Genomic DNA, 22,164 nt, shown 5'->3' on the forward strand with positions numbered 1-22,164 from the left:
TTTGAGTCAGTACCATAGTGAAGAGTGTGACTGAGAGGCCAATTAATGAGACATCTAATCCCTTTCATCTCCTCAGTGATTTAACTCATTTCAACTGTTACAAAGTCTTAAAGAAATGATTCCACCAATGATGATTGCTGGTCATGTGGAATGGATTCAGCAACAACATCCCCAAACAGTAAGCTTCTCAAAGTCTTACCATCTTCCTATTTAACATAAACACCAGCTGGCAGGATGCTGGAGTGTTAGCCAGGGTAGGCTAGGTGCTGAAGCAAACAAACCCCAAGTCTCCATGTCATCACAGAATAAAGGATTCTTCCTGCTGATGTCACTGTGATTGGAAATGGGGGAGGCTCTGCTCCATGCAGTCATCTGGGGACCCAGCTCCCTCCATCTGGCCCCTCCCCTGACTTCTGGGGCTCTCGTCCTGTCCTTTGTCCACACATGATAGCAGGTAGGGGAAAGCAAGACATAGAGGATTGCACAGGGGTCTCAAGGGCTAGACCTACAAATGACAAACGTCCCTCTGCCCTTTTTCCAATGCCCAGAACCTTCCAGTGGCTCTCTCTACTGCAAAGTGGGGGGGCTGGAAAATATATCTTCCCATACAAAAAGCAAGTATCCTGTCCACCCTGTCTAGGCTCTCAGTTCACCATCTGTCCTCCTCTAGTTTGTTTTGGGGCCAGGATCTAAGTTCATCACTTAAGAGTAGTAATAACTACTCCATGTCACCCATATTTCTCATGATTCTGTCACAATCCCTGCCCCATCTCAGGTATCTAAGAAATAGACTGAGGATTCTAGTTCTCATCCTAATTAACCTCCAGGTTCAGCTTCTTAGTCTGAACTTGAATTTAGAGAAAGGACTTAGACTCACATCTAACTTCACCTTTTTGTTTTTTTAGTGCTGGGGATGAACCCAAGACCTTGTGCATGCTAGACAAATATTCTACCACTGAGCTACCCTGCAACCCTAAATCACTTTTTGATCTTTTTGCCTGCCACATGGAGCCCAATCCTACTCTTCACCTGCCATGGGGCCTTTCCTGTATTCTTAGAAATACTGACTCATTGCTTCTATGAGTTCTCAACAACACACAAAAGAAAAAAAAAAAACACTCTTTTCTGAAAAAGGACTTCAAACATGTAGAGTCACCTCTGAATGTTTGTGAATAAAAGGGAGTGGTCTCTTATCTGCAGCATTTACAAGAGCAGGGTGCCACTTAATTTTTTTTTTTTTTTGAAGGGGAAGGAGTGGGAGGCAAAGTCTTAACAATTGAATTCCATTCTTTTCCCAGAAGCAAGGTTGTGAAATTGGCCCCTGGTGATTGGGGAACTTTATAGAACATGGATATGGTGTGCTCAGAGTGTCTCAGGCAGCGTTAGAGCTTGGGAAATGTGGACATCACTGTAACAGAAAAGAAAGAGGGGAAGAATTTGCAGCACATTTGATCTCCTCTAAATATTAGTAACTTTCTAGATCTTAATTATAAGGAAGAAAGAAGAGAGAGATGGAGAAGTTTCATTCCTTGCAAGCTCAACAGTGACATTTCTGGGTTGTGAGGGCAGCTGCTGAACTAAATACTTTTCTCTCTGTGGTCCAGAGCTGAGAGGGCACTGGGAGTGGAATTTGATTGGCGCGGGGTTGTTCAGCACTTCACCAATGGGATCTCTACGTTAGTTAACTTTTTTTTTTTTTTTTTTGAGATTTACAGTGGTAATATCTTAGAGTTGTGCAGTGGCTTATCATAGATCAAAGATGTATATGCCCATTGCATCATCTGATCCTCACACCGCTACCTGGGGACATCAGTTCCTCAAAGTAAGCACGACAGTCACCCTGATCCCAGTTTGAACCTTAGTCTTGAGATTTGTAATCCCCACCCTCCATCACTGGCTTACTCATGATGATTCTGTGGCCACATGGTCCTCTGAAATCCTCCAGGTTAGATGCAGGCCTTGGCCTAGACCTTGTTTAACACAGTGATGTGTTTAACCTAAACCCTCAGAAGCTTGATGCAGAAAGGTGGGGGTTGGTCAAGACGTGGGCCTGCTCTGATCTTCGGGCGTCCCAGGGCACACTGGCACCTCTGGCTCTGAGAAGTCCTTCAGGGAAGACTTGTATTGACCTTGACTTATCCCATCATGCCCCAGGCTTTATTTTGCCATAGAAATGCCTTCCCTGACTCTGCAAAACACCCATTATCCCATGCAACACTTTGAAAATGAGTTGTTTCCACCTTTCTGGCCATTCTCTAGTCCCTGATTGCTTGTACGCAAATGAGTTTTCACCGTCAATGTGATGGGCGTGGTCCCAAGAAGACTTCCCCAAATCTTTCCGAGGATGGAGGAGAGCTCCCACTGCTCTTTAGGGTCTCACTTCCCAGGAATTCTTCCTCTTTGTTTAAAAAAAGGAAAACCTAAAAACCCATATTAAACTACTCTAAGATCTGCCCACCCCAAGCCTTGCAGGATATTGCTTTGAGGAAGGTTCTAGCCATGGCCACAGGTTAAGGAGCTTCTCTGCTGTGGGGTGTTCACCAGGGAAGGGTGTCTTGGAGCTTCCTAAACTGCATCAGCCACCTAAGCTTCATGAAGGTGAAGCCAATGAATAGTCTACACCCTCCCGTTTCCCTTGCCCACCAGTGTAAACAGGATCAACAGAGTGTGTCAGGCTCTACTGGATTCTAAGGACTGACTTTTTTAAGAACCTGAACTTTCATATTCTTTCTAGAGAGCAAAGTCTTACCTATAAAATTAGAGTTAAGACTGAAGAAACTCTGGTAGAGAGTATGAAGAAATTAAACATTTTTGACTCATCCAACATGATAGAGAGTCTGATCCGGAGTGAACCATTACCAAAAAAATAGCGTTAATAGATTTTTTTTTTAAATGGTTCTCTTTTAAACCAGCCAAAAAACCCAGGTGTGGGGAAGCTAAGTAGTGTGTGGACTCTGCCCAGCACATTGCAAAGAATGGGCTTGCCCACTGAGCAGTGGATACGCTTTTGCAAAGCGCTCTAGATTGGGAGCGGCTCATCCGTCATCTGCCCTTTGTTCAAGAACTGCCTTGGCAGCAGGCTCCTGCTCCACCCTGCCTCCCACCTTCATCTTAGGATGTGCTCATTCCGGAGGTATCCTCACTCTCAGCCCTGGCATCCTCATTTCCAGAACCTTCTCTAGAAGGGGGTTCAGCCATAGAACCCCCTGCTATGGCTACTCTGGGGCATCTCCATGATCTGCAATGACTCTACCTTCAAAGGACTTTTGACCGCAACCTCCTGCCTCTCCAGCTTGCTGGTGTGGTTGCCTCAGTGTGACCTTGCTGGCCCAGCAGGACTCCTCCTCTCCTGGACCTCTCCCCTCTCCTGTGCTCATTTCCTTCCCTGTATTTAGCGTGGGGCCCATAATTTCAAGCAATCTCTTGCCAATAGTCACTTTCAAACTTGGACCACAGCCTACCTGGGAACCTAGGACTCATTTGCATGTGCATTTACATACACACATACACATATGCGTACACTTCCAAGTATAAACAATCCAAAATCTCTCCCTAAACATCACTTCTTAACAACCATTGCCCCACGTCTCTCCTCTTCATCAGGGTGTTGCAACAGTCATTTGTATAAGCTGTTCGCTTCCTGTGACTATTGTAACAAATTACCATGATCTTAGTGGCGTAAGTCAGCACAAGTTTAATCGTACTGTATGAGGTCAGAAGTGTAAAATGAAGGTGTTGGCCAGGCTGCTTCAGTCGGAGGCTCCAGGAAATCTCTTCCTTTGCCTTTTCCGCCTACTCTCTTGGGTCCAGGCTGTGTCACACCTGATTCCATGTGACATATCCTTTTTTTTGACCCTTGTGCTTCCTTCATTTTGAGAACCCTTGTGATTACCTTGGACCCTCCCAGATAATCCAGGGTAATCTCTCCCTCTCAGGATCCTTGGCTTAATCATATCTACAGAGTCCCTTGTACAATGTAAGGTAACCTAATCCCAGGTCCTAGGGGTTAAGAAATGTGGACATCTTTGGAGCCATTTCTCTGCCTATCATGTGGGCCATTTGATTTTCCCAACCTTCACTTACTTTTCAGCCTTTGCTAAACAGGTTCCCCGCACTCACCTCCACCGTCGCAAATGGCTTCAGCCTGTTCCCTCATGTCCTCCACGTTGCCTAAATCAATGGGTAGTTGTAAATGTCTTCCCTGACAAACAGAAGATGGTGAAGGAAGGAACCTTGTAGGACCATGAGTGTGTGGGACCATGGCTGGTCCTTGTGAGAGAGATTCCGGCTGTCACTCTGACTTCCTGTGTTCTTGTGTGAGTGCGGTTGGCTGCAGAGGGGTTCAGTGCCCCCCTTGCTCTGTAAACCCTCCAAGGCTCCACGGTGTCTCAGTTCATATTATTAGTTTAAAATCGCTGGCCAGATAACTACAGATGAATTTTTTTAAACAAACCCTTTCATTTACCTACCTTCAAATAAAAGTGTGTAAATCCTGGATAGCAGGGTGAACTTTCACCCAGTCCAGCCTTTGTGTACCAGTCAGACCAAGAACCAAGCATTGCCAGCTCCCCTGGACCCGCTCAGCCCCTCCCCACTGCTGAACCCTGTCCGCAGTTCTGCCCTGGGGGGCATAGGGATCTTTTTAGTTTGTTTTTCATTTCAAACAGACTTTATTTTTTTAAAGAAGCATTAGGTTCATAGCAAAACTGAACAGGAAGTAGTTTCCCTGTACCTGCCTCCCTACACGGGCTCTTCTGCAATAAAGATCCAACTGGAGTGTCTGTTACAACTGATGGACATGGACCTCTACAGACACATCTTTGCCACCCGGCATCCATAGCTTACACTAGAGTTCACTCTTGATGTTGTACATGCTAAAAGTTTGGACAATGGAAATGGCATGTATGCACCATTGCATGTCATATACACTCATCTCACTGACCTCAATCTCCTGTGCGCTACACACTCACCCTCCTTCCCCACTCACTCCTGTCAGCCTCCGATGGTTTTTTAACCGTCTCCATGGTTTTGTCTTTCCCAGAATGTCACAGGGCTGGACATACAGTACATGGTATGTAGGCTTTTCAGACTGGCTTCTTCCATTTCATAATATTAATTTAAATTTCCTCCGTGTCTTTTGGTGGCTTGATAGTTCATTTTATTTTGACACCGACTCTTATCCACAGTCTGGATGTGGGCAAAGATTTTGAAGAAGGCATTGAACTAAATTTAGTGCAAGTTTTATTGCTAATGTATCTTCTTTGTACTGCATAGGGTTAGGACTGAGGTGGGGGCTCCCCTCTGCCTCAGAGCACAAAAGGCCCAAATGAGCTCAAACTCGTTAGTTCTGCACATTGAGTCATTGAGGTTCTGCCCTCAGAATTCCATTTTCAGAGTGAGAATATGGTATGTTATGTTATGGTTTGGTATGGTATGGTATGGTATGGTATAGTATGGTATGGTATGGTATGGTATGGTATGGTATGGTATGGTGGGTATGGTATGGTATGGTGTAGTATGGTATGGTATGGTATGGTATGGTACAGTATGGTGGGTATGGTATGGTGGGTATGGTATGGTGGGTATGGTATGGGGCCACTGCACGACACACACGTGTTTTGATTCAGATGGTTCCACAGAGGTCAAGTTCTGTTTAGATTGGCTAGACTATGTGACAAACAGAGTGAAGAAAGATAATGGCCCAACACAGTCAAAGCTTCTTTGTCACCCATTTCACAGTCTGTGGAATGTGGAGCAAGGTCCCTCCTGCCTTGTGGCTCCATAGCCCCCGGAGTCTTGTCGTTTCTTTCATGTAGCTGGATAACACACAATTCCGTTGGAAAGACCATGAATTTTAAGCCAAAGTCATGCTCTTAGAATCACCTGAGTATGGTAGCCAGCTGGTCACTCATCATGGTCCTGGGAATGATACAGTCATGGACAAGAAGCTTTTGATAAGAAGTCTGAAGAGAGAGAACTAAGTGGTGGGCTCACAGTCTTGGGTGTTGGCCTAGAGGTAGCATCATTGTGACCCTAGGTCCCTGGAAGCAGCATGTGGCTCATAGTGAGGTGCTGAGATCCCACAAAGGAGGCTGGAATGGCCAGTATCCTTCACCTTGTCAGGGTCCACCTGGGTACCCTTCAGGGAGACCCTGGCCCAGGGCTCAGGACCTTGGAGGGCCTCAGCGTGGCTTCTGATGTGTCTGGCCAGGTGCCCCATGATGGTGATGTTGGCTGTTTGTGCCGGACTCAGACACACTGGTGCCTAGTGCCCCTTAGGGTTAGGGTTAGGGTTAGGGTTAGACTTTGCTCCTCCAAGGGGATTCACTCGGGGTAGTTGAATTTGTGGTCCTTCTCATGATGGTTTTCTTTCTTTTTTTTATTTGTACCTTATAGCTGTACATACTGGTGGGATTTTTTAAGGTTTCAGGGTGGAAATAAAAGTTTAGAGGGAGCGCAAGGCCTGGGTTAAGTGTGCTTGTAGGTGTTCGCAGCCCTCTTCAGAACATTCTAGATGGGTGAATGGGATGACCCTAGGCCAGACTATGTCCATCCCTTTGACTGTGAGTTTCCAGGAAGTTCAGGGAACGGATTTGGCCAGAAATCACATTCCTGGGAGGATTTTGAAACCTGAATGGAGCAACGTAAGCAGGGGTCATCGATGTGGGAACCGGGCGTTCTGAAGCTGTCCTTCACTCCTCCCTCTCAGAGGCCGAGGGCTGCCAACTGCATCTCCCACACACCTCACCAGAAAGTCCCTGGCTCTGCTCCCAGCAGCCTGGCTGTCGACCTCGTGAGGTGTGAGAAGGAGGAAGGGAATCTCCATTTTGGATAAACCTTCCTTCCTCCTTTCTGAGAAGTGGTGCAGGGCCTGTGCTGGCCAGCTATGGTCAGGGCTCCCCAGAGTTCCTGCCCAGGACAGCTCCTCCAACTTGCCCGAGAAGTAGCTGAGGAGGCCCAGACAGGGAGCCCATCTTAGTTTCCTCTGACTGCTGCAGTAAATTGGCCAAACACATCAGAAACTCATTCTCCCCACATTTTGGAGGCCAGAAGTCTGGAGTCCAGGCGTCAGCAGGGCCACGCTCTCTCCTAAGGCTCCAGGGAATACTCCTTCCTTGCCTCTCCCGGCTTCCCGTGGTGGCCCGCAATCCTTGGCCTCCCTTGGCTTGTAGATGTCCCTTCAGTTTTGACTCAGCTGTCTTCTGTGTTTCTTCTCCTCTTATAAGGACATGTGGTAGTAAGGGACCTCCTTACCCCAGTATGACCTCATTTTAACTAATTATGTCTGTAGTGACCCTATTTCCAAATGAGGTCACGTTCCGAGGTTCCTGGAGAACATATGCCTTCAGGGGACCATATTCAACCCACAGCAAACCCCACCATCCTTTCCCCCTCTGTCCTCCCACACTCTTCCCAGCATGCCCTACACAGTGCAGGGGGCCACCTGGCTTTCCTCTCCAACAGGGGTGGGGACAGGCCCTGGAGAAGTTTCCCAAAGTGAAACTGCATCCCCTCACTCCAGCAAGGCCTGGGAGAGCACAGAGTGCTGGTCTCCCTCAGGACAGGCATCCACAGGCTGGGGGACTCCCCCTCAGCATGTTTTCCTCCTTTATAGAGGTACTTCCAGACTCCTTGGCTCCTGGCCAGTCCCCTCTGCTTCCTGAGGGGAGGGAGCCCTCAGAGCCTCACAGTGGGCCATCCCAGACCACGGTTTCTGGCCCAGATGAAAACTGCCATCTGCTCCTGGAACTCCAACTTGGCCACATCCGGTGGCTTCTCTACTGGAGCAGCTATGGCGGCTGCACCCCACATCTTCCTGACTGAGCAGCCCCTTCCCTGGGAGAACCAATGTCTTCCTGCTCCAAAACTATGAAGGAGTGGTGGGTTCCTGGGCCTCTTATAACCCCGCTAAATATTTTCCAGGTTACCTAACCAAACTCCTGCAAAACCACACCGCCTATGCCTGTGACGGGGACCACTTGAATCTGCGGTGCCCTCGGCATTCTACAATAAGTGTCCAATCGGCATTTTATGGGCAAGATTACCAAATGTGTAGTTCCCAGCAGCCTGCCTCCCAGAGGGAAGACAGCTTAAACTGTGTGGCACCCACCACCTTGCAGGTATTACCTTTTGTAGATGTGTTAAGATGATAAAATGATTTCAGCTCTCTCTCTTTCTCTCTCTGTCTCTCAGTCTCTTTCTCTGTCTCTCCCTGAATATGTATTTGTGAAGCAAATCCAGTCCTTGAAAATCTCAATTTGTACAAGTCACCTATTTTGCAGGTGAGCTATTATTTGCTTCTCAAAGGCCTTTACCAGAGTCCAAATAATCCCTACCTATTGAAGAGCTCCCTTAGTACATTTGCAATATGAATTTATTCATAGGCATCTTCCTTATTGCACAGTTGGGCTTCAACCACTGGGTCCACATCCCCCACAAATACCAAAGTAGAAAAGGAATTCTTTGGTGGAAACCATGAGTGTTTCTGTGAAGCAGATGTATAATTTCACAATCAACTTCTTAGAGAATGACACGAGGAAGAGGAATATCAAAAACTATGGCTTGCTTCTCCACAAGATAATCACATTATTCTTGTTATTCTCTGGAGCTATATTGAGCAGCCTCTGCTGAATTATTTTTTCTTCTAGATAGAACCAGGAATTGGGGGAGGGAACTCTAAGTCATTCCCATTTTTTTTTTGGGGGGGGGTATATTTGAGGAAAGATGGTGTAGAGGGAGGGCAAACTAATATTCACTAATGGTTTTAGACTACCCATGGTTTTCAGTTACCCAAGCGACTTCCATACACTAATCCTGGCATTTTAAGTAGTTGGTCAAGATTATGGAGACACTTGGCCTGGGATTTTTTTTAGACTCCCAAGTTCCAGATGAATACACTGAAAGCTGGGTGTTTAGGTTAGGTGGAAAGTTAGAAGCAGTTTGATTTTGTCAGCCATAGAAAACAAAGATAAAGATAAATTTACTGAGATAACTAAAGAGAAGGAGAATGACCTTCAATGCTATGTCCCTCTTCCTAGGGCCCAAAGAGGAGAGGCAGAAGTATTATGATGAGATGGAGGTTCTTCTGTTTCACACACATTTATCGCTCTCATTCCAAGAATCTTGGTGTCCAGGCAGTCACGTGGTTGGTGAAAATATTAACCCGGGGCCAGAAAGAATGGGTTTGAATGACTTCCCTTGACGTGGCTTCCACACTCTGATGAGTGACAACATGTTTCTATGGAGGCGAGCAGTTAGTTTCCTGGTTTGCCCAACCTACCCTAATTCTCCCCTCAGGGGTCCCGTATCCCCGTTGACCTGCTCCCATTGCTCTGCCCACCTAGCCCTGGTGTCCAGCTGTCTGCTGCCCTCTTAGGTGCATAAAAAGTACTTTGGCCAGTGCCCAAAGGCCGGAAGTGCCTCCTTTGAGAAAGTATGAACTCCTGGCAGGCGGGAGCACCTGCCTCAGCCAGGGGCCCCTGAGGGAAGAGGATGTTCCATTAGGCTGACAAGTTAGTATTTGTGAACACTCTTCTGATGCTGTTCGGAGGCTCGTTTGCCAGAAGCATCCCTGTGCCCTGCTCTTTTATCCAGAGATCAAGAGATCCTTTCCTTTGTGACTTTTAAGCTTAGCTGGGAACAGAGACAAGGTGCTTCCTCCAAGAGAGTTTGCTTATGGCAGAGAGAGAGGGGACAGGTTGACATCCACTCAGGTGACCACGACTGACCCAACCCAAGACTAATGTCAACAGGAAGTCCCCTCTCTGTGTTTTCCAGCTTGGACACAGCTTGTCTTCAAGGCGCCGTCCTGTGACATCTGAGTCACTTATGGTGACCCTTGACCAGGCCAACATGCATCTTCCTCTAAGAGCAACACCTCCTGGGGAGTTGGGGGCTTCCCTGGGCATCTTTCTGTTGATAGGTCCACACCTGCTGGGCCCATGAGGTGACAGGTGACACCTAGTAGAGCCAGCATCCTTCAAGTCCTCAAGTCTAGGACCTCTGAGTTTAATCACAGACAGGGTTTGTTCCTTTTGGAAACCAGGAACTGGAAAAATAGCAGTAAAACACTGGAACTTTCTATGGCCCAGGGTCAGGTGTTCCATTAGCTTCCACAGAGCAGATTCATGATCAAATGAGGGAGTTGCCTAGAAAAAAATGGAAAACCAGGAGAGAGAGAGAGAGAGAGAGAGAGAGAGAGAGAGAGAGAGATATGAAGGAAAGCTTAAGGGTAAATACTCAGCACAGTGCCTGAGTGTCCCACTGAGTAAATTGCTCCACAAGGGAGACATGGGCTCTATACCCTTGAGTTTGATCATGGTAGGAATTAGCGGTAATTTTCCCTTGTTGGTCTCTTGCTGGGTCATGAGCTGGAAAGACTTGGGGTGTCTGGGGCCTGTCCCACTGACCAGCTATCCCCGCCTGGGCCACTGTAGAGCTTCTTCTAAGGGGAGGAGCTGTATGGATGATTCCTGGTCATCATTGCTATTTGACACTTGATATTGCCCATGTCCCCTGGAGCCTCCGGAAGTCAGCACTTTTGCCAAAGGAATCAGCCAGAGCATCAGCTGGAGCTGGTTGGGTGTCGGTCCTAAGATGATGGGTCCTGGCTCTGCTGAATCGGGTCTCTTCCTTCGGGAAGGAGCAGGGAGCCAGCGCCCTCACCGACATGTGGGTGCTTCTGTCCTGAACACAGCTAGGCTAGGTGGGGAGGCTTCCCCGCTCCTCAGAGCCCGGAGCAGCACAGGTGTGGGGGCTGGCGGACACGGTGTGCGTTCACAAGCCTGTGCCTTTTCTACCCCTCCTTCTAGAAGGTGCTGGACGAGTGCCAGAACCAGCGGGCCTGCCACCTCCTGGTCAATAGCCGTGTCTTTGGACCTGACCTTTGTCCAGGAAGCAGTAAATACCTCCTGGTCTCCTTTAAATGCCAACCTAGTAAGTAACTTCTGAGGGGGGAACAGTGCTTGTGGGGTTGGTTCCCGGTTTCATGGAATCTCCTGATGAAAATTCTCTGCCCCTGGTGTTTATCCAACTCTGAAACCTTGTTAACAGAAACGTTGGGGAGAAAGAGAGACAGAGACAGACAGGCAGAAAGAATGCAGTGTGTTTTTATAAATCCATGAATTTAAAAATCCTTCCCAGTGCATAAAACTCAGTTTGACTGACGCTGAACTATCAGAGGTGAAAAGGAACAGCCATTGATTTTCCTCAAAATGCAGAACTAATTCTGCTTTTTAGAGGCAGTCCTGGTAGGAGGCTGGAGTCCTTGAGGACCGAGACAAGGAAGTCACCAGAGACGACTGCTTCAAATGTTTAGAACTGCCTTCTCTGAATTTTATAGACGGCCAAGACTCTGTTGAGCATTTTCATTCCAAGGAGAATGAGAGAAAAAGTCATGGCCGGAGCAATCTCTCCTATCTGATTCCCGTGCTTTTCTCCACTGACTCTTGCTATTTCTATTGCAAATTGGTTTTGTGATTAACCCTTTATCAGCCAAAAATATAATCCCTGTTCAATGAGTGGGTCATTCTTCCACGCACACAGTGTGTGCCTGAGAAACACCAAGAAGGATTGCGTCCCTAGACTTTCTTAAGTAATCCATTGAAAAAGAAATGATAGCAACAGCATTTAACCAAAACATAAGGTGTGATAATTTTTATAATAATCCCTGGATCCCCATACAATCATTTTCATTTTTTGCACTTTGTTCTCTGTTGGTTCTCTTTCTGGAGCTCAGAATTCCCCAAGACACTGCGGCCTGGGTGCTGGAGGGGAGGAGGCGTAGAGCCACATGTGTGCCACATCTCTAATGCACATCTGGGGAGAACCCTTGGATCCTGCAGACATCCAAGCTTCTCCTAAACCCTGCTAGGACCCAGAAACCTTGGAACCACCCCGTGGCTCTGCCCGGGTACTATGCATGCAAATGCACTCACACATTCACTAATTCACACACATTCACACCCACAACACATCCATGCACGTGCACACACCCAATCACACACTCACCACATGCTCCATTGACACACACATCTTATCATATACACCCCACCCTGCAGCATACACAACGCGATCACACATGCTCACACATACACACTATCATACACACCCTCACACACTCATATACACACAATCACAAATACCCACAAACAGGTCTGAGTATTGCAGAACAGCCAGACCCCGCCCTGTGCTGTGTGCTCCATTACCAGATGCCTTGGAGAATTATAGAAATGTGGGCAAGATCCCCAGTGAGGTTGTATTCCCTCCATTCCCTCTATCTCGAGTCTACAGAGAGTTTTGGTTCTGGTGAGGTCTTAGATCTAGGCAATTCTGGATCTGTTTCCCTTTCTGCTGTGTCTTCTGGGGTCGTGTTCAGGACTCTCTCTGAGGCTCCAGGACTCAATTGTAAAAGAACATAATGCCGCTTCCCCACAGGGCTGTCGTAGAGACTGTAAACAGCGTGGTGCATGTAAAATGCTCAGCACCAGACTTGTCATGAAGGTGAGTGCAGTCACCGGAAGCTCTCATTCAAGTAAGAAGATAGTCACTCTTGGGAAAGATCTGAGTGACCGAGGGCAGTGAGGGGAATGGCCTGGCCTCTCCTGGGTGAGGGAAATGGCAGGGCACACTGTACAGAATTTAAAAACGCAAGTGACCAAATGCTTGTCTGCATTTTAATGTCACCATGTTCTGACTATCGTAAGAAATGCCCGTAATAAGATACTTTTATCATGGCAAATTGTTCCGCTGCCCATCTTTAAAAGGCTATTACTGATAAGTAACTGTACGGATGGTTCCAGACTTAGGATGTTTACATGTAGCTTCATCATGGTGTGAGCGAGATACACATTCAGTAGAAACCACATTTTTTTTTTCTTTTTGGTGCTGGGGATTGAGCCTAGCAAATTTCAAATTTTGATCTCTGCCCAGGCTAGCAGTATGCAGTACGATCCTCTCTTGCAATGCTGAGCTATGGCTGCAAGCCACAGCTCCCAGTCAGTCATCCAGCCACCAGGGGAGATAACCAATACTTTACAGTGTGCTCTGCTGGTAAGCGATGAGGTTAGGTAGATTAGGCATATTAAATGAATTAAATTCTGATTAAAAAACATGATTTCTGTTTAAAAATGATATTATCAACTCATGATGGGTTTATGAGGACATAACCCCATTGCCAGCCGAGGAGCCCCTGTGTGTGTATTATTAAAAGAGATGGGGTGTTCCACACAGCCCTGTAATGGGTAGAATCAGGAGGGAGAATTTCATTCCAGGGTCCTCTATGCAGGGTCACGGCGCTACCTCCCCAAACTCCTGTGCAGCTCCTCACCTACGAGGCAGGAGTGTTGGTGACTCACTTCTGGAAAGTAGCCCTCACCCCTCACTGCAGAGCAAATGAGCCCCAAAGCAAATCCTAATCCTCTAAGAAAAGTAGTAACTATGTTAGTAGTCCTGTTGTCCCTTGGAGCCCTGAAATGCCACTCTTAGGTGAAATAGCACATGCCCAAAGAACCAAGTAACTAAATATAATACAACAGTGACCCCCAGGACATAATGTGACAGGCACAGGCCCCTCCACTTCGAACGATTATTTGCCTGTAATCTGGAGACAGAAATCTCTGGAGGCCTCACGTGAAGGTGCTTTGTTACCTTGGGTGGGTTCTGCTGGCCTCCAGGCTACCTTCAATGAATGGCCTTTGGCAACTCAGAGATGTGGCTAATAGATACATTTCATGATGTGCCTTTTTAAAAAAAAAAAATTCTAATTTTTCAACATTCTGACCAATAAATAAATAGATAAATAAAAATCTAGTCTTATTTAAAAAAATTAAAAAGTTTCCATTTTTGAGATAAAGCTTGGTTTTGTCTTGCCTTTTCCTGCCCTTTTTTGGGGGACATGCTCTGGCCCTGGCAGGCATTCTTCACATGTTCTGGTGTTCTCCTAGTTGGAAGTGGGTGCTTGGCCTCTGGTCTGCATTAAATTCACCCTGGGCCCTTGAAGTCAGAAAAAAATGTCAGTGTTGGTGGGACTTAGCATAATGCATGGAAATCCTCATGCGTTTGTGGAGATGACTCACCCAAAAGACTCAAAGCCTCCAAAGTCAGGGTCAGGGTCAATATGGTTTTTTTATTTAGAAAAAAGGAAATAAGTTTTCCCTGGCTCTAAGTTCAAACTGCTATGCTGTTTCCAATGAGCAGGTAAAGGGCCTTCTACACATTTACCCAGCCACTGGTGCCCTCTGCATGTGGTTCTTCCTAGTGTCAAACTAACAGGCAGGGTGGTGGTTTGGGAACTAGACAGGGTAGGGATTTTGTGCATCTGTAACATGAGTTCTGCTCTGAGCCTTGATTAATCCCGAATGCTCCCATTTTATGTATAGTAGTCCTCCCTTATCCATAGAGAATGTATTCCAAGATCTCCAGTGGATGCCCAAAACCACAGATAATACTCAACCTTGTGTGTACTGTATTTTTCCTGTATATATGCACCTATGAGAAAGTTTAATTTATAAATTAGACACAGTAAGAGATTAACAACAATTAATAATAAAACAGAACAATTATACCAACATACTATAGTAAAATCAATATAACCTTGTGCTTTGGGACCATTATCAAGTGAAATACAAATAATTTGAACACAAGTACTGCAATACAGTGACAATCAATCTGGTAACCAAGACAGCTAGTAAATGACTATCAGGAAGGTAGCACATATCAAGTGGATACACTAAAAAAGGGGGTGATTCATGTCCTGGGTGGGATAGACCCAGGTGGCCAAATATTTCAACATACTACTCACTACTCAGAATAGTACACAATTTAAGATCGATTGTATATCCTCTTCTGAGAAGTGTCTGTTCATGTCCTGGGCCCATTTATTGATTGGGTTATTTGTTTTGGGGGGGAGTCACCGTGAGACCCTGTTTCTAAATAAAATACAAAAAAATAGGGCTAGGGATGTGGCTCAGTGGTCAAGGGCCCCTGAGTTCAATTCCTGGTATCCTCTCCCCCACAAAAAAAAGTGAGTATCAGTTATTATTGTTTATAAGTTAAAGATATTATTAAGTTAGTATAATTTTGTAGCATACAGATCATGCATTTGAGTGCACAGTTTGATGATCTTTAGTATATATCTACCGAGTTTTGCTTCCATGACCACAGTCCAGCTGTAGAACATTTCTACCATCTCAAAACGCTTCCCGTGTCCATTTTCTATTACTCTTTGATGACATCCCCTCAGGAAACCACTCATCTACATCCTGCCCCTGAAGACTTCCCTTTCTGAATATATTGTATACAGGCACATGTCACATAATTACGTTTTGGTCAGTGACAGGCCACCTATATGACAATGGTCCCATAAACTGACCATGGGTCTGGAAAATGCCTATCAACTAGTATTTTTACAGTGCTTTTTCAGTGTGTGGATGTGTTTAGGTGCACACATACTTACCATTGTGTTACGATTGCCTGTGGTGTTCAGGAGAGTAACATACTATTCCAGGTAGCGTAGGTGTGTAGCAGACGGGTACCATCTAGATATGGGGAAGTAACTGTGATGCTCACCCAATGATAAAATTCCCTCGTGACACATTTCTCAGAATTTATTCCTATTGTAAATTAACACACGGTGACTGCACCATAGTACCCCTTCATCCATGGGGAATGTGTTACAAGACCCCCAGTGGATGCCTGAAATATATGTGATTTTTTTCCTTATACATACTTACTATGTAAAGTTTAATTTATAAACAAGGCACAGTAAGAGTTTAACAACAATGATAATAAAACATTTATAGCAATTACTATAATAAAAATTATGGAAATGTAGTCAGTCTTTCTGGAATTTTCCATTGGCTACTTTCAGACTGTGGGTAACTGAAAGCCTAGCAGGCAGGAGCTCGGATGATGTGGGGACAGCTGTAAATGGAACTATAGGTACACAGTCTTTCATATTGGAGTGTTAGCAAATATGTTAAAAATAAAATCATCATTAAAACCTTTCACTAATTGAATGATTTGGGGATATGCTATTAAAAAATAAAGTGTTTTCTTTGCCAGTGGACTTAATAATGTCACTGTATAATATTCAAAGAATTTGTTATGGCAAACAGATAAGCAAACTTTCCCTACCTGGGTTCCTGGTTGTGGAGCAACTCTTTACACTCCCACAAACAGGGATTCTTTACAGACTCAGCACCTTCTTTTGGCCCAGTTTCCTAGCAAAATAATAATAATAATATCATCATAGTAGTAGTAGTAGTTGCTTTTATAGCATCTCTGCTTCTCTTTCGTCTCTGGGGAAGCGGATGGTGGCATTGGCAGTGCGGTTTACCTGGGTGCTTCTCCAGGTGACTCCTGGTCTTTCCCTGTGAGAGTCCCAGGTCCACATTTAAAGGGCCCTGCAGTCAAGGAATCCGTGAGTGGGGAGGGAGCGGCTCCGGGGCGTCGGGGTCTCTGCTCCCTTCACCTGGCGTCTGTTCTTTGCACCTTGGTATCACTCCTGGGGTCTCCCTGCTGTCGGCAGGTCACTTTCCACTGCTTCCTGCAGAGGACTTTGTTTCCCAGGGCCACAGATGCCCTTGGCAGACAGGTCCTGAGCACAGCTCAGGGGACGGGCCGCCAGGACTTGGACAGTGCTCACCGTTCCTGTTGCTGATGGCGTCGCCGGCTTTTGTTTCCACTCCAGATGAACTGAAAAACAAAACCGTGTGTGAAGATCAGGAGCTGAAGCTGCACTGCCATCAATCCAAGTTCCTCAACATCTACTCCGCCACCTACGGCAGGAGGACCCAGGAGAGGGACACCTGCGCCTCCGAAGCCCAGCGGCTGCCCCCCTTCGGTGCGTGCTTTTGTTTGCTTATAGTTAGGTGCTGAGTGGATTAGGGCCCTGGGTCCCCTGGGAAAGACGTCACTGCAGTGGCCAGTATCTGGGTCAGAGGGAAAGTCGAGCAGTTATTGAGTACCTGCTGTATGCAGAGCCCTGTTCTAGGCACCGAGGAGGCATCAGCGACCAACACAATCTGTACACTGATGATCTGACCTTCCAGCAGTGGACGGGCAGGCATGAGAAAGCAGAAAAGAAGGAACTAGTACAGTAGGCTTCACGTCTGTGAGCTCTACTTCTGCGGATTCATTCAATAGGATTGAGATGGAGATTGAAAACATTTGGGGGGAAATTTTTGCCTACACTGAACATGCACACTCCCCCATTCTTATTCTCTAAACAATGATGTAACCCATATTGACATAGTTTTTACATTGCACCAGGTATTATGCATCATCTAGAGATGATCTAAAGCCATGAGAAGATGTGTCTAGGTTGTATGCAAACCCTACACCATTTTCGTTAAGGGGCTTGAGCATGCATGGGGTTTGGCATCTGCAGGGAACCCTGGAACCAATCCCTCATGGATACTGATTGACAACGTTATGTCATATGTCAGGTGCAGATAAGTCTAAGGAGGAAATCACACCAGAGAGGGGAGGTGGAGAAGCAGGGTATGCTATGAAGAGGCGAGAGTTTATGGAGTGAGGTTCACGTGGGGCAGAGATTAGAGAAGATAAAGGAGGGATCCTGCAGACACTTGGAAAGGAGTGTCCAGGTAGAGTGAGGAGCCAGTTCAAGACCTCAAGGCTGTACTTCATCTAGAGTGTTCAGAGCCACTTAGAGGCCTGCTATCTGCAGCTAAGAGATGATGCCCTAGTGCAGTCTGATAGCTCCACTCACCAGAGCCAGCCTGTATTACTAGTCAGAGTCTCTCTGTGTGTGTGTGTGTGTGTGCGCGCGCGCATATTTGGAAAAAGGCGGGAGATTGTGAGCTGGCAAGTCTAAATCTGCAGGGCAGTTTGGCAGGCTGGAAAGCCAAGGGAGAGTTGATGCTGAGGTCTCAAATTCAAATTACTGCAGTCTTGAGAATTCCTTTTTAGAGAAACCTCTCTTTGCCCTTAAGGACTTCAACTGATTACATGAGACCCAACCACCTTAAGGAGGGCAATCTCTCTTACTCCAGATTTAAATTAGTGTACTGATTTAAATGTTAGTCTCATCTTAAAAAATACCTTTACTGCAGCGCTACACTGATTTTTAACCAAACAACTGGATAGTGAATATTGATGCATAAAATTAGCCATCAAATTCCAGCCTGTGGTAGTAAAAAAGCTTCATGTCTCTCTACTGCATTACTAGTGAGAGCAGGCCCAGCCGTGAGATAGATGAAGAGTCACGCTTGTTGATCAGCTTCTAAAGTGAGCCCTTGATGTATTAAATTGTTATGATTTATTCATGAATGGCACGTGAAATTAGGAATAAATTTGTGTCTCAGGAGTACCTTGGACCTAAAAATGAAAAGTAATTGGCCTGACTGTATGGGTGAACATGCAGGTGACTCAATAGAGAACCAGGTCACCAGGATCATGTGCCACACCCATGATGGCACGGGCGTGGTCAGGGTTCAGGAGCTGACATTTACTCTGTTGGGAGCTACTAAGAGGGTGGAACCCTTATCTGACCCTGGTGCTTAAAGCTGGGCCCTTGAGGAGGTGATGAGGATTGGATTAGGTCCTCCCAGGAGAGTTCCTCTGGTAGAATATTGGTGACTTTAAAAGAAGAGAATCCAGGAGAGACACACATATGCTCTCTGTTTGTTGCTCTCTCACGCCCTGCTCTACCTCAGGACTCTGTCAGTGGGAGGCTTCACTAAGCCAGGTAGAATAGCCCACGCCTGTAATCCCAGCTGCTCAAGAGACTGAAGCAGGAGGATCATAAGTCCAAGGCCAGCCTCAACAACTTATTAAGACCCTGTCTCAAAAATTAAGAAAGGATTGGAAGTGCAATTCAGTGGTAGAGTACTTGCCCAGCATATGCAAGACCCTGGGTTCTATCTATCCTCAGTACCACACACATAGAAAGAAGGCCATCGCCAGATGCAGGTCCTTGACCTAAAACCAGAACCTCTTTCCTTTATAACGTTACCCAGCTCGGATGTTTTATTGTAGTAAAAACACACAAACTAATATAGAAAATTGGTACTAGGAATGTCATTACCATAACTAGGAATGGGTCATTACTATAACTAGACTCAAAAATGTGAAGTGACTTTGGAGCTGAGTAACAGTCAGAGATTGGAAGAGGCTGAAGGAGCAAGCTAGAAATGTGCTACTATACATAAGAAGAGCACTATCGGAAAGTCTGGTGAGGGCTCAGGAGACTAGGGATCAGTCTGAGATGGAAACAAGGATCTTCTTGGAGACTGAAGAAAAGGTCACCCTTGTTATGAAAGAGTAAAGACCCTGACTTCATTGTGCACGTGCCCTAAGGCTTTGTGAAAGCCAATGGTGACGGACTAGTTCACTTAACAGAGGAGATGTCAAAAGGACAAAGCGTTTACATTGTGTCCTGGGCACTGTGGGCTGCTTTTGGTCAGACTGACTGTGAGAGTCAAAAGGAAAGAGAATGGAAAGGGTAGGAATCAACACACAGCTTGGCCAAGGAAGGAGCTAAGAAAAGCAGGTGAGGGTCCTGACCAAGAAACCCCTTGCAGGATTAGTGAGGATAAAAGCAAGCTAGGGCTTCACACCAGGATGGGAAACAGGAGCCCGGGCCATCCAGAGAGGCTGCCCTCCCCTCGCAGGCCCAGAGACCTTCCAGGGCAGCAGTATGTCAGGAAAGGGGCTCAGACACCCTCCAGGGGCACAGCCCAAGACGGCACTCTGCCAGCGTGGCCCAGGCTGGCGGCTGCTGGTGCTGAGCTGACCCTGGTGCTGAGTGTGCAGAATGCAAGAGCCGCTGAGATTTGAAAGGAGAGCCAGAGGGCCTGGAGGAAGTTAGCCATGGGTGGGGGCCTGCAGAGAGCCATAGGACTGGAGGCTCACTGGGGACCCCAGCCCCAGTAACGTGCAGCTCCCATTGCGGGAAACTGCATGAGAGAGTAATCACGGCTGCAGCTGCAAAGCCACACGAAAGCCTTGGGAACTCACCCCTCCCTGTAGTGTGCGTGGGATGCTGAACTTGGAGCTTTGGGATTTAACATGTTACTCTTCCCTGGGGCAGCTTCCTCTTTCTACTTCCCTATTTCTCTCTTTACGGATAGGAATGTTTCCCCACCCCCAGCCTGGCCTGCCCTGGTATCTCGGAAGGAGAGGACTTGTTTTTATCGACAGGCTTACAGCTGCAGGAGTCTGCCTTGAGTCTCAGATGAGGCTCTGGACTTTTGAAATAATCCTGGGATAAGTTGAGACTATGAGACTGTTGGAGATGGAGCGATTGTCACTTAGGTTATGAAGACAGGAGGTTTAGAGGTCAGGGGGTAGAATGCTAGGGCCTGGGTGTGGTGTAAGTGTGTCCCCGTGGGTTCACACGCTGGCATTTAATCCCTCCTGGAAGGTGTTAAAAGGAAATTTAATCTGATTATGGGTGTTTCCAAGTGGAGCCTCAGGCACCAGGCGTGGTGGTGCAGGCCTAATCCCAACTGCTTGGGAGGCTGTGGCAGGAGAATCACAAGTCTGAGACCAGTCTGGGCAGCTCTGGGAGTCCCTGTCTCAAAAAGCAAAAAGGGCTGGGAATGTAGCTCAGTGATAAAGTGCCCCTGGGTTTAATCCCCAATTCTATAAAAAAAAAAAAAAAAAGGTGGGCCTTTAGGAGGTGATAGGATTAGATAAATTCATCCCAGTGGACCAGTGGAGTCTATGATTGAGTACTGGTGGCCTTAAGAGCAGAAAGTGAAAGTCCAGAAGAGACACACACATATACTGTCCCCATCTCTGGCCTATTGATGCCCTCACCTGCCTCAGGACTCTGTCAGAAAGAGGACTATCACAAGATGTGGGCCCTTGACTTTGGACAAGAACTGTGAGCCTCATAAACCTCTTTTCTTTACAATGTCATTCAGTCTCAGATATTTTGTTATAGTAAATAAAAATGGACTAATATAGGCCCATACCCAGTGTTGGGAGAAAGCTGCTCTGTTGAGAAGGTGGAGATCTGTTAAAAGGCCACTCTGGAAGATCCCCAAAGGCAGGCAGGCATGGTCATCCAGCTGCTCTGAAGTAGATCTGGGGGACAGGGCTCCTGTCTTCCAGGTGTGACTGTCAAATGAGCAGAGAGGCACATGTGAGGGGGTTCTCCACTGGCTGCTAACGGCACTCTCCTCTGCTCCGTTCCCCTGAGTGACCTGAGAGTTCCTGAATCTCCATTCTCCCTCTCAAATTACACCTGCTCATGTTTGGACAGAAGCCATTGGTTTCTTTGTGTTCAGGGTCCCCACACTTTCTGCCTTCTCCCTGCTACTGTCTTAGGTGAGGGGACCATTGCCTGGGCCATTGTAGGCATCTCCCTACTCTGGGCTGGCCTTTCTCCCCAGGGAGGCCAGAGGCACCCTCCCATCTCCTTATGTGATCTGAATTCCTTGGTTAAATAAGAAGCTCTTGGATCTAACCTCTTTCTGCAGAACAGGACTTCATTCTTTTTTTTTATTAACTGCTAACCTTTTTATTATTCAAGCGAGTTTCCTAAAAGGGCACTCGTGGGGTCCTGTAGGGCACCACAGGCTCTGTTTCTTCTGTATTAGGGGCTCTGCATTCTTCAGTGCTCCCCCAACCCCACAGCAATATAGGGGAAGGGCACCACTTCTCAGGCTCACTGGGTCTAACTTGGCTGCGTGTGTTTGGGGAAGCAGCAATAAGAGATTGTCTCAGCTGCTCTTCTGGGAAAAGTTCCTTCAGCCAAGTAAGATCTGTCAGCTGAAGGATTTAAATTCAGTAGGTTGCTGCCTTATGTTCCTGGAAGGTGGATGGGACCTGGGTTCAATTTCTTTGGAAACGTAATTAGTCCAATGAAGTATTAACAGGCACCATGTCCAGGAGACAGGTTTCTGTGGAGATTGGCGGATTTCTCGGGTCTGTGAATGGAGTCTGCGCCCCTGGGTAGCTGGTCAAGGCAGGAGGACCTGTGGAGCCCCTCCCAGCCCTTGCCTCTCCATCAGGCGTGTCTGTCCCTCACTCTTGGGGCACACGGGCTGAGCAAGCTCTGCCCTGCCTTTGTGAGCCACAGGCCAGACGCCGGAGCCCCTCTGCCTGTGCTGGGCCGCGTGCAGGGGGCCAAAGGGAAAGCTGAGGGTGGCCTTTGAGGACGTCCAACTCGTCTCAGCCTCAGCCTTGTGTGCA

The 22,164-nt window shown here is 46.9% G+C and overlaps 1 protein-coding gene across 5 annotated transcripts in view; it reads left to right on the top strand.

The window, feature by feature from the left end:
* Positions 1 to 22,164, top strand: part of Eva1c (eva-1 homolog C) — a 78,369-nt gene that overhangs the window by 27,429 nt on the left and 28,776 nt on the right. For 3 of the 5 annotated variants that reach the window (XM_046439104.2, XM_046439106.1, XM_058577238.1), the window contains 3 exons: positions 7,924 to 8,120; positions 10,812 to 10,935; positions 16,691 to 16,843. In XM_046439104.2, the coding sequence (XP_046295060.1) occupies positions 7,924 to 8,120; positions 10,812 to 10,935; positions 16,691 to 16,843 (474 nt within the window). The remainder of the gene's footprint in view (positions 1 to 7,923; positions 8,121 to 10,811; positions 10,936 to 16,690; positions 16,844 to 22,164) is intronic. The other 2 variants (XM_046439105.2, XM_046439107.2) reach the window with 2 other exon arrangements.

This window comes from Marmota monax, unplaced genomic scaffold, assembly GCF_021218885.2.
Source record: "Marmota monax isolate L192 unplaced genomic scaffold, Marmota_monax_Labrador192_F-V1.1 WCK01_AAM20220418_F8-fsc00125, whole genome shotgun sequence".
NCBI classification, from domain to species: domain Eukaryota; kingdom Metazoa; phylum Chordata; class Mammalia; order Rodentia; family Sciuridae; genus Marmota; species Marmota monax.